The 12,209-nt window shown below is 33.5% G+C and overlaps 1 protein-coding gene across 1 annotated transcript; it reads right to left on the reverse strand.

The window, feature by feature from the left end:
- Positions 1-277: 277 nt before the first annotated feature.
- Positions 278-3,029, reverse strand: LOC132168106 (cold-regulated 413 plasma membrane protein 1-like). Its single transcript, XM_059579184.1, has 4 exons — positions 2,730-3,029; positions 1,217-1,324; positions 1,062-1,132; positions 278-754 (listed from the first exon to the last, which is right to left on the reverse strand). The coding sequence occupies exons 1-4, from the start codon at positions 2,903-2,905 to the stop codon at positions 501-503; spliced, it is 609 nt and encodes a 202-aa protein (XP_059435167.1). The 5' UTR covers positions 2,906-3,029; the 3' UTR covers positions 278-500.
- Positions 3,030-12,209: the final 9,180 nt, after the last annotated feature.

Here is a 12,209-nt window from a genome sequence, read left to right on the forward strand (position 1 = left end):
AAACATTCTTACTTTTTCACTTTTTTTTTTTTTTATTAAATTAATCAATTTTTGCTGACCAAAACCCTTTAACAAACGCACCACAACTTTTTTGTTACAGAACTTACTCCTCCGACTGTCAGTAGACTGACGGGCTTCCATCATCTACAGTCCGATGATGTGTTATTTTTTGGAATTGCCCATGTAACATGTGATGTGTCTTAGTAATTGGACGTTGTTATCGAATTCATCTATCCTAACCCAATAATGACACAAAAAGACAATCAAAACATTTGGAAGCCTCAAAAAAGATCACATGATAAGGATGAAATAACAAAAAAAAATTATGCTAATCCCCTTCAACAGAATAAAGCACAATTTTTCTGTTGGCGTTTATACTGGTGCAAATGATAACAACATATCTTCTGAGTAACAAACTTGTCAGTTTATCTGAATGATACAAACAAGATGGTTCATAAAATATGGAAGCCTCGAGGCAATCCACATGCTGCAGAGTGTGGCTATATGAAGTCAAGTACCAGTGCCCAGACAGGATAGACCAACAGAAGGATTATACCAACCGTGTTTGATATGCCATTGGCTTTTGTGAAGGAATTTCTGAAACCGCCAGATGCCCGGATGTGTTCTTGCAGCAAATAACATGCAATGACAAGACATATTGCCACGCCAATCCAGTCGTCCCTTACAGTGTCTGCAAGTAAACTAGGAGCCACCACCATCAAAAGAATCAAAGCGCCTGGAAGTTCCAGCCAATCTGCAGTTACAGTCATAATCAGTACATATTTGGTTGTATGGCAGAATTTGTACTAGCAGGCTGACACCCTTTTTAACTAATGTTTAAGCAAGTTAATAATGTCTGCCTAGGCATGAGAAGAAGTGCATATATAACAAAGTCGTATTGAAGTGAACTAGTTGTATATTCCCCCTAAATGAAGTTGGCAAGTTTAGGATTTCAGTCTTCAAATTCCAAGTTAGATTTACAATATAGGCTTAACTTATTATTTATAAAGCATTAAAACATGAGCATGATCAATCAACGCTGACTGAAACTTATGCTATACCTGGGAAATGTCGTGGGAGGAAAAGGCGCAACACAACCGCAACAAAAGCAATCCATTTCCCAATCTCTCCTCTGCATCACCATACAATTTGTAGCATATAAGTACAATAAAGATTGAGATCATTGAAAAAGTGTTACAATAGTACAACTGATCACCTGAAGATGTTGAACAGTAGTGAAGGAAAACTGAAGAAGATGTACGGGATTAGCAGAGACGTAAGAATGTTTGTCTTCCAATGTGTTCGATCCAGAACCAACAAATAACTAAAATAAGCATATGAAAGGAATCAATTAGGCCATACATACGAAATTCTCACACAACCACAAGTAATAATAACTAGATAAAAACATAATACGTTAGAGAAACATGGCAAGAGTATGCTCTCATTTGATCAATTGGCAATTCCAAAGTAACTGTACGTTTTCACTTAAAAGTTCAATGATCAATTCACTGCCATCAGACGCTGCATGTTTACGGTCAATTGATTAAAGTTTTCATGTAGGGAAGACAACATCTGTAACAAAGATATCACAATGAATCAATGATGTAGAATTTAAAGATTCAACCTACAGGATGCATATTTTTCCAGCAATATTGAATGCCGTGGCAAGCAACAGAAAACATAGTAGACCTCCTAGCAAAAGGACATAAAATTTTCTTGACTAATCAAAAGTGAAATAAAAGTGAAAAGAAACAACTCGGTAGATTCAATTATAGAATCTTGAGACATAAAAGGAATGCGACAAGACTGGTTGCAGCAAAACCTGCAGAGAAAACTATAAAGAACAGAAAAGGCCCAAAAAAGAGGGAAAAGAAAAAACAATTTGATCCATCAAAAAGGAACCAAATTGAAGAAAAAAAAAAAAAAAGATACTCTCTAGGAAGGAAAGTAAAATTGAGCAAATTTAAATCCCATTAGTAATTCTATTTAGTAGACCCTATACAACTATCATACAACTCAGAGCTATTGGCTTCTTCTTTTTTCATTTTTTTTACAAGTGCTAATTCAATGGCCGACTTCCTCTGCCACTTCATATGACAATTGTACTATATAGCATTACTCATTAGAATCAGAAATTCATCGAAGACACCCCCCATTAAACCATGGCAGGAAAAGCAAACATATTTAAACCCTATTAGAAGATCAGTTTACCAAAAAACATAAACTGAATGATCCCTCAATACATCTCATGAACAAGTGATATCAGACAAATTCAGTAAAATCATGCCATGAAAATGAAACGAAAAAAAAAATTACTATGGGGTTGACTTTCACGAGAATGATCTGCAGACCATCAACCAGAGTGAATAGAAGTTGAATCAAATTGACCATCAACCAAAGAATAAAAAATGTGCACAAACACACACACCCACGAAAAGAAAGATCTCATGATATAAATTGATAATAACTAATGATGATCTTATATCACAATTCACAACCAATTGTCCAAAAGCTTGTTAATTTGCTAAAGTAACGTAATGTTTTATTCGCTCCAATATCAACTTTATACCTATCATAAAATTCCAAGAACAGAAAAGAAAAAATAACTTTTTGCATCTAAACTTCATGTATTAAGTAAAGGAAGATCCTGAGATTCACATAGTAGCTTGCTAACATAACTGATCACATATATCTCTCTACACACAGGCACAGAGAGAGAGACATACATTGCAGAGAAGGAAGCAACCCATTGAAGGAATGTGGTGCCGAAGCCTAAGCTGGTGAGGTTGCCGACATGGGTAGCGAGCTTTTTAGCGGCGTTTCCAAGCTCTTTCAGATCAGAGCTGATCAGCTGGTTCGTGTCTTGATCCGTTTTCATTCTTATGTAGCTCTTCTTTCCCATTGAAGTTTTGAAACGAATCTTTCTTTCTCTCAATTGGCGTGTGAGAGGCAGAGAGAGGGAAGAGATTTGACCGTCGGAGATATTGAAGAGAAAGCGAGCTTTTAATGGGCGGCTTTTCTAGCAAATTCGCGAGTGTGAACTGCGAACTTAGAAGATATTTGTTCGACAGCTAAGAGTGCCACCTCACCAGCATCCAATTATTTTGACAGCTCATTCAATTTTCTCACCATCCTCGCTACGTGTTCTCTCGAATCCAATTAGGGTGGGGGCCAGCCAACCACTAACTATTTGTAAGGATTAACTATGGGTCTTTCTAAAGTTCTCTAAAAGTTATTACAAATATGATGTGATTTTTAAAATCATCAATAGATTAAAAGTCAATAAATTATATCTCAAATTCAATGATAATTTTAAAAGTCATATTACATTTGGAAAGATTCTAAAAAGACTTATAACATTACCCGTTCTCAAGTTGCAGACTCATCAGTGCCAAGTGTCAACCAACCACCCTTTTACTTTCTCAATCTTTTATTTTATATTGGTATTTGGGCTTATATATTGTGATATGATAAATTATTAAATATAGTTCTATGTTATTTAATAATCTTAATTGATGTGACATTATACCCTTCGCACCCCCTTTCTTGGGCCTGAAGCCTTATTGATTGGCTGAAAAGAATTAACAAATGCAACGGCTAGAGCCCCACATTGAGGCCCAGGATTCAGCGTAAGGCCAGAACTTGCCTTCATTTTCACAAGTTGTCTGAGACACTAAATGACATTAAGCATCGTTTTCTTCCTGTTCAACAAAATCAAACAGGATCGATGGTATTGTATGCAATCTTCACGAAAGAGAATACACCATTACCAACTTGTTCTACTTTTATGCATGCTTACCTTTCTTCAAAACCTCCAACTTTCTTCATTATGAGTAAAATAATGGAGTAATATGTTCTAAATACGAGGCTGGAAGCCTTGAACATATACATATAGGGATTTTATCCCCAAGAGTAAGATGGATGATGAAGAACAAATTTCTTGTGTTTTCTAGTTGCACTTTTGTGCCTTCATCCTTTCTGGATACGTTTAATCTTCCCACTTTAAAGATCCATTTGTTTTCACCAAAATCATTGTTTTTTAAACCAAACCAAAAACAAAACAAATAAATAGTAGCATTTTTAAGCGTCCATCTTAACATCTCTTACCATTCCCTTTGTTCTTTTATTTTTCGTTTTTATTTTTCTTCTTAAAAGTGGATGTAAATGTGCCACATAAACAAGAATATTAAAGGATGAACGTTTAAGAATGTTGAGTAGCATTTCGCCCTTTCCCCCCCAAAAAAAAAAGAATAAAAATTTTAATTAAAAACAATTTTCGACATTTGGCTTACATGGAAAATCAGCGACCGCAACTTCACTTAACCTCCAATGCCAATGGCCAACAATGACTTCCGGCGAACTTGGTTTAGTTTATGATTACCACCAGAAAAAAAATGGTTATAATGAAGAAAAAAACAAATTAAACTTGTGTGATCCTAAAATTAGATGGTAGTAAAGTCAGAAATGGTTCTCCTTATATTAAAGAAAGGCTAACAAGAAAAGGGCAATAAGCACAAAAAAGGCACAGGAAGACCTCTATATATATTTTGCTTGTGTGTACGTGTGTGAAGATAAGATAAGTGTTGAAAGAATAAGATGAATTAACACAAGATCGACCATAATCGGGTAAAAAGTTGTCAACTTTATATGTTTACGGACAAGGCACATGTCATATTCCTATATATAATTGTAAGGAGGTTGGATTTATTACCATGGTAGCGTCATCAACTGTGACGCAAAAATAGTAAACAGCTCAATGTTATTTGGATCCTTTTTTGAAGTTTCAATGCCAACTTATTCCATCCATCTATTAATTAGCTGTTGTAGGTTGGACATAAAAATATGTTAAATAACTAAATTGCACATTTATTATAAAAAAATAAAAAAATAAAAAGAAAAAGGTACTCAAATGTTTTATTTCATTTTTTCCCTTCTCGTATATAGCAAAAATACATATTCACCATGTAATTGAGTAAAACCTTCAAACGTTGGGATCAGAAAGTGCTTTTTGTTTTATTTATTGGAGAAAATTAACAAAGTTACCTGACCTCATTATAATTGGTCTGCTTGCCTTCAAGTTTATCAGTGTTCCCACTTATATGTAAAAATATATTTTTTAGTCGAAAAATTGGACAAGTATATTCCATCATTTTTGGCCCGCCAAAAGCACTTCTGAACATTACGATTTCGTCCCAATGGTGCACAGTTATGATAGAGAAAATCGCGTTCAGTGGAGAAAACACCAAAGATCTGATGTAAGATCTGATTTCTACGTACCCACGACAATTGGCAGAAGAAGTATGTGGTCCGACGTTTGTTGATGCGAAACTCCCATTGGAACTGTTTACCCAGAGGGATATCATGGTCTCCAAGATCTTGGCCGTCTCCGGATCCGGACCTACAAAAAACTTGTAGAGTATGATTTGATAACCTATTTTCAATGTGAACGACATATTTGTAGTTGTCGGGGTTGTAGGCATTGGTTATTAGCGGTTGAGTCATGCACAAAGCCAAGACAAACAAGAGTGCTAAATTACTCATTTTCTCTACTTCCATGGCTTGATTCATTTCGAATGCTTCAAATATTGCTACTTCTTACATCCTTTAAATACTCACACGATTGTAAACAAACTCATTCATTATGCACTAAGAATTTAATGGCACCATATAATAAACGGTTAAACACTATTAATGTTCTAAAGTTACTTACTACTAATCCTATTAAATTGTTGGTTAACTAATAGAAGTGGTTTCCATATGAATTAACTCTTCTTTTTTCTTTTTTCTTTTTTCTTTTTTTATCTTTATCATGTGGTTATGTTCTTCAATTTTCATTTGTGTCTCTTATATATTATTTTTATTCAAATTGATTACTTCTCTTTTGCAAATTTTACATTGAATTCGGGAAATTTTACGATTAAAACGTAGGGGCTTTATTTGTAATATATTTAATTATCTTAATGAAGAAAACAAAAGATTCCCAAATTTTATCTCTCTCTAATTTTCTTTTTATATTCTCTTGATTTCTGTTTATACCCTCAATGTCAGACAATTAAAACGTATGGGTTTTATTTGGAATGCATTTAATTGACAAAAGACTTCTAAATTCTCTCTTTCTCTTTCTATTTATTTTTCTTCTCTTACTTTCTATTTATATCTCATTTATATATATATATATATATATATATATATATATAGAGAGAGAGAGAGAGAGAGAGAGAGAGAGTTTTGGCTTTAGAGAATGCTAAGAATTGCGATAGGTGTCCTAAACCCTTTTTTTTTGTGAGTGAACCAGCCCTATTAAAGAGTGCTTAAAATTGTGACACATGGCATTTTAAATAGTAGAGTAAATGTTTTGATATTTGCCTTTTAGTGAGACAATTTAAACATAAGGGTTTTATATGCAACACATTGGTCCCCAAGAGGTAGTTCAATCGGTTGGGACCACACTTAATGAAGTGGAGGTCACTAGTTCGAATCTCCATCCCCCCTCTTGTGCAGACATGTCAAAAAAAAAAAATATATATATATATATATATATATATATATATATATATAAACACATTGAATTGTCTTAATGAATAAAACAAAAGGTTTTCAAATTCTCTCTTTCTCTCTCTTTATTTAATTTCCTTTTTATTTTCTCTTACTTTCTATTTATGTCTCAAAGTGAAACAATTAAAACATATGAGTTTTATTTGTAATATATTTAATTGTCTTAATGAAGAAAACAAAATGTTTTCAAATTCTCTCTCTCTATTTTTCTTTTTACCCCTCTGAATTAGGGAATAGGATTATCTTCAATCCAAATCCAATTGATGGCCAGGACGGCCCTAGAAGAATCCTAGGGCCATAAATGGGACACGTGTCCCATTAAAAATAAAAAAATAAAAAAAAATATTATTTATAATTTTAAAAAAATATAAACAAAAATTAATAAAAAAAAAAAAATGGGTAGCTGGCCACCCCATCTTGGCCATACGGGGTAGCCGAACCACCCCACTTTAGTTAAGATGGCCAGCCAGGGGTGGCCGAACCACCCCATGGCCTATGGGAAGATCTGAGAGGAATAAACCGAGAAAGAAAATCTAAGAAACCAAGGAACAGTTGAGGAAGAAGAATGGAAAAGATCCGGTGTTTTTATGTATATATTAGTTGGTGTTTTAAGCTATGTGTCAATTTTTTATTGGATGCTGTAAAACTCTTGTTTTACGGCCCATCTTGATAGAAGGGGCACTCTTTCGTTTTTATGAATCTCCTTTTTTCTTTCGGATCAGGAGTGGAAATGATCCTCCCATATAACCATTTTCCTTATTCATAATAAATCAATTAGTCAACGCGTGAAAACTAAAAATACCCTCATTTTTTTTTTCAATTTTAACTCTCTGAGTCATGGAAAAGGTGTTTTAATTCCCTTCGTTATATTTTCTCCCAATTTTCTAACGTCTGTCAATCTAACCCAATACCGACCGTTTTGCCCGGAAAGTAAAAAATTGAATCATATGCTCTGTTTACCTATGGTTTCATGTTCTAAGGCAGAGGAAGTGTTGCCCATAATTGCAAAGCTAACCGTAGGGAAAATGATGGCATTCTGTTTTGATGCATATACAACAACTCCTTTGGCCAAGAACTGGAGGAATAAAAACTTTGTCGTTGGAATTTTCGTTTAGTAGAAACCCGTAGTGTTCAAGAAGCTCCAAATTTGTGTATATCCCATAGCATAAAAGAACCTACAAAGAATAATAACTTGTGTTAGCAAAATAATAGTTCTTTTTCTAAACATAGCAGCAATATTTCTTTGTTTCTTAAAAGATCAAGGAACATTGTTTTTTCATTCTGATTTGATCTCGTTTGTAATTGTCTTTCCCTGAATCTTTTTCATCTTAATTTATTTTGGTGCACCGTTTAACCTTTTAGAATTCTCCTAGTCAAAAAAAAAAAAAAAAAAAAAATTGAAGGATTGTGTGATGTTATGATGTGTTTTTTTTTTTTCTTGTTTGGTAAATATGGTCTACTTCTTTCTCTCGTTTGAGTAGAAGCAGCACCAAAGTCTTGAAGACTGTGGCCTGTGGGTCATCTTCCAAATACAACAAGTTTGCTGCATTTGAGACTGTAGAGCATGAACAGCCTAGAACGCTTCCCATTCGCCGTGAGTCTCTCCCTCTCTCTCTCTCTCTTGCTCAGGTCTTCATAATACTCTCCATACGTGTCAAAGAAAATACATGCATATAAGAGAGTTACCATATCAACAAAGGGTGTCATACAGGTTGGCCATATGGAGATATTTCATAACAATTTAAGCAGTGTCAAAGAATATCTGAACGCCAACATATGAGAGAGTTATCGTATCACCAAAATGCAATACAGGTTGGCCATATGGATACAGTGTCAACGCATAAATCTCTCTCAACTGCTTAATACAATATATCTTTTTCATTCTTTAATGGATCTTTTTTCTGGGCAAGAAAAATGTGTTGAAATCACTATGCAGAGTTTCTCTCTTTTCTTTTGTTTTATTGTTCAAAAACATATATATAGGAGAGAGATGAACAGAAAAACGGCTTCCAAAAGGGATTTTAAGACAAGGCATCTTCCTGTGTTGTTGAAGCCTAGGGGAATCTACTCATTCTTCAATGGCCCATGTGGAGGTAATGCATTCTTCCATGTTGTCTACTGTCAGTTAGTTTCTCTGAAACTCAAAAATTGGGGCTACTCCACACAGTTAATACCATTGCTGATTAAATATCGCATATGAGAAGAATTTTGAAAAGGACAGAAAACCGTAGGATTCACTTCCTCTGTTTTAGAACATGAAATTAAAACAGGAGTGAACAGAGTATAAGATTCCATTTTTCACTTTATGAGCGAAACGACAGAAGGGTTTATTACACATTTTCAATGAACTTAAGGAGTTGAAAGTGAAAAAAAATAAAAAAATTGAAGGTGCTTTTAATGTTCATGAGTTGACTCAAGGATTTATTAGACATTTACCATTAAAAAAAAAAAAAAAATTGTTCTGATTTTATGCATGTTTATCTATCTTCAAAACCTCCAACTTTCTTAATTATGAGTAAAATAATGGAGCAATATGTTCTAAATACGCGGCTGGAAGCCTGGAACATGTATATACATATAGGGATTTTATCTCCAAGAGTAAGATGGATGAAGAACAAAATTATTGTGCTTCCTTCTTGCATTTTTGTGCCTTCAACCTTCCTGCATGTATGAACAATTTAACTGAGTAGTGAGTTACTTGGAATATTAGTTGGATCGATACGTTTAATCTTCCTACTTTAAAGCTCCATTTGTTTTCAGTAAAATCATTTAAAAAAATAAAAGAGTAGCATTTTTAAGCGTCCATCTAAACGTCTCTTACCATTTCCTTTATTCTTTTGTCTTTCGGTTTTTTTTTTTTTCTTTCTTTCTTAAAAGTGGATGTAAATGTGCCACATAAAAAGGAATATTAATTAGACGATGAATACTTAAGAATGCTAAATAGCATTTTTTCCAACCAAAAAAAAAATCAAAATTTTAATTAAAAATAATTTTCAACATTTGGCTTTTACGGAAAATCAGCAACTGCAACTTTACTTAACCTCCAATGCCAATGGCCAACAATGACTTCCGGCAAACTCAGTGTAATTTATTACCAAAAAAAACAAATGGTTATAATGAAGAAGAAAAAAATGAATAGTTCCTACCATTGCACATGTGACCCTAAAATTATATGGTAGTAAAGTCAAAAATAGTTCTGCTTATTAAATAAAGGCTAACCAGAAAAGAGTAATAAGCACAAAAAAGGCACAGGAAGACCTCTATATATATATATATATATATATATATATATATATTGCTTGTGTGTACGTGCGTGTGTGAAGATAAGATAAGTGTTGAAAGAATAAGATGGATTAACACAAGATCCACCATAATCGGGTAAAAAGTTGTCAACTTTATATGTTTACGGACAAGGCACATGTCATATTCCTATATATAATTGTAAGGAGGTTGGATTTATTACCATGATAGCGTCATCAACTGTGACGCAAAAATAGTAAACAGCTCAATGTTATTTGGATCCTATTTTCAAGTTTCAATGCCAATTTATTCCACCCATCTATTAATTAGCTGTTGTAGGTTGGACATAAAAGTATGTTAAATAACTAAGAGCATGTTTGGGTCTGCAAAAGCGCTTCTAAGGCAAGAGAAGTCCAATTGAGAAAAAATAGTCATTTGGGTCAAATATTTTCAAAACGCTTTTGAGGTTTCAAACGCTCAAAACCACGTTTGAGCCAAAGCTGGAAAATGAGGCTTCTCCTCAAACGGACTTCTGGAAGAAAAACGCGCCGCAGTTTTCGTTTAATGAAATATATGAACAGACAGAAATACACACACCAATTTCAACAAATGATAACCATACCCATACATAAACATCTCATCTCAACCCTTCGATTTGTCCTTTCCATTGCTACGGTTGGATCTGCTCCAGAGCGAGGGAGATCCAAGTTGAGGTTCTTGCTTGGTATGTAAAATCTGGGTTTAAGGGTCTTTCATATAGAGATCTGAAGTTTTCAAGATGTAAGAGAGAGACCTCAGAAAAGAGAATTAGAAAAAATAGAGAAAAAAATATATAGCCGAAGATGGCATGTTAGGGAAACCTGCAGAAAAGAGACATAAAGAAAAAATAAAGAGAAAAATACAGCCGAAAATGGCATGTGAGGATGACCTGCAAATGGCGTGTGAGGGGGAAAAATATAGACGAAGATGGCATATAAGGGGGTGTTTCCCCATTGCAACAGGCGTGTTCAGGCCTACACTTGCCATGTGCAGTGTGCAGTAGGCGTGCAGAGATTTATTTAATTTTTTTATTATTATTTATTTACTTCTTTTTTTGTGTATTTTTTATGTTGATATCAAGGAGCATCACGTGGGTTCTGCCAAAGCTCACACCCTACAACAAGGACAAATACCCACAATCTCTCCTCTCAACGGAACACTCATCCCAAAAATTTCAATACATGACTTCTCTCTCTCTCTCTCTCTTGTTATAGACCAACAAAAGGGTTATAGTTTCATGAAAAATAAAGGAATTAATTTTAATCATTTAGGGTGTGTTTGGGAGTGCGTTTTTAAAAAATAATCTGCGATTTAAACTAAATCACAACTTTAGGGTATTTGGGATTTTGATTTTTAAACGCAAATTTTAAAATCGCAAAAAATCTGCAATTTTCATAAGCTGATTAGAATGTGCTTATTTAAAAAAGTGCGAATTTAAAACAAAATCACGATTTCTATTAAAAAGATATTTGGCGCAATAGTTAAATTTTTTAGAACGGGAATGAAGAAAATACCAAGAATACTCACCTAAAATATATTAAAACCCTTCTTTTCTGTAGCGATTTTAAAAACACAATTTTTAAAAACGCAATTTTTAAAATCGCACTTATTGAAATCGTACTCCCAAACGGGCCTTAACATTCTACAAGTTATTAATTTTCATTCGATTTACTTATTTATTTTGTATTATTTATTTACTTCTTTTTTGATGAAGAGAAAAATAAAAATGATGTTTTAAGGAATCATATATTCTTATTTTAATGATGTAAGTGTGTTTATTATTCTCAATAACATTAAATGTCCTTTATGGTCATTTTTGCACAGTTTTTTAGTTTTTGTTATCAAACATTAATAACTTCTCAAAAAAAACTTCAGACATGTAGTCACCAAACGTGTAACAGCTTTTTAGTAGAAGCGCTTTTGACAAAAGCTCACAGACAAAAGCTCTACATCCAAAAGCTCAATTTCCCACCGCAATACCAAACAAGCTCTAACTTGCACATTTATGGAAAAAAAAAAAAAAAAAAAAAAGAAGTACTCAAATGTTAATGTTTTATTTCATTTTTTCCTTCTCATATATAGCAATACATATTCACTATGTTATTGAGTAAAACCTTCAAAACGTTGGGACCATAAATTGCTTTTCGTTTTATTTATTAGAGAAAATTAACAAAGTTGTCCAACCTCATTATAATAGATCTGCTTGCCTTCAAGTTTATCAGTGTTCCCACTTATATTGTAAAATATATTTTCTAGTCGAAAAATTGGACAAGTATATTCCATCATTTTTGGCCTGCCAAAAGCACTCCTGAACATAATGATTTCCCAATGGTGCACAGTTTTTTTTGAGAAAAACATAATATTTCATTCAA

The sequence above is a fragment of the Corylus avellana genome, chromosome ca1 (genome assembly GCF_901000735.1).
Source record: "Corylus avellana chromosome ca1, CavTom2PMs-1.0".
In the NCBI taxonomy this organism is placed as follows: domain Eukaryota; kingdom Viridiplantae; phylum Streptophyta; class Magnoliopsida; order Fagales; family Betulaceae; genus Corylus; species Corylus avellana.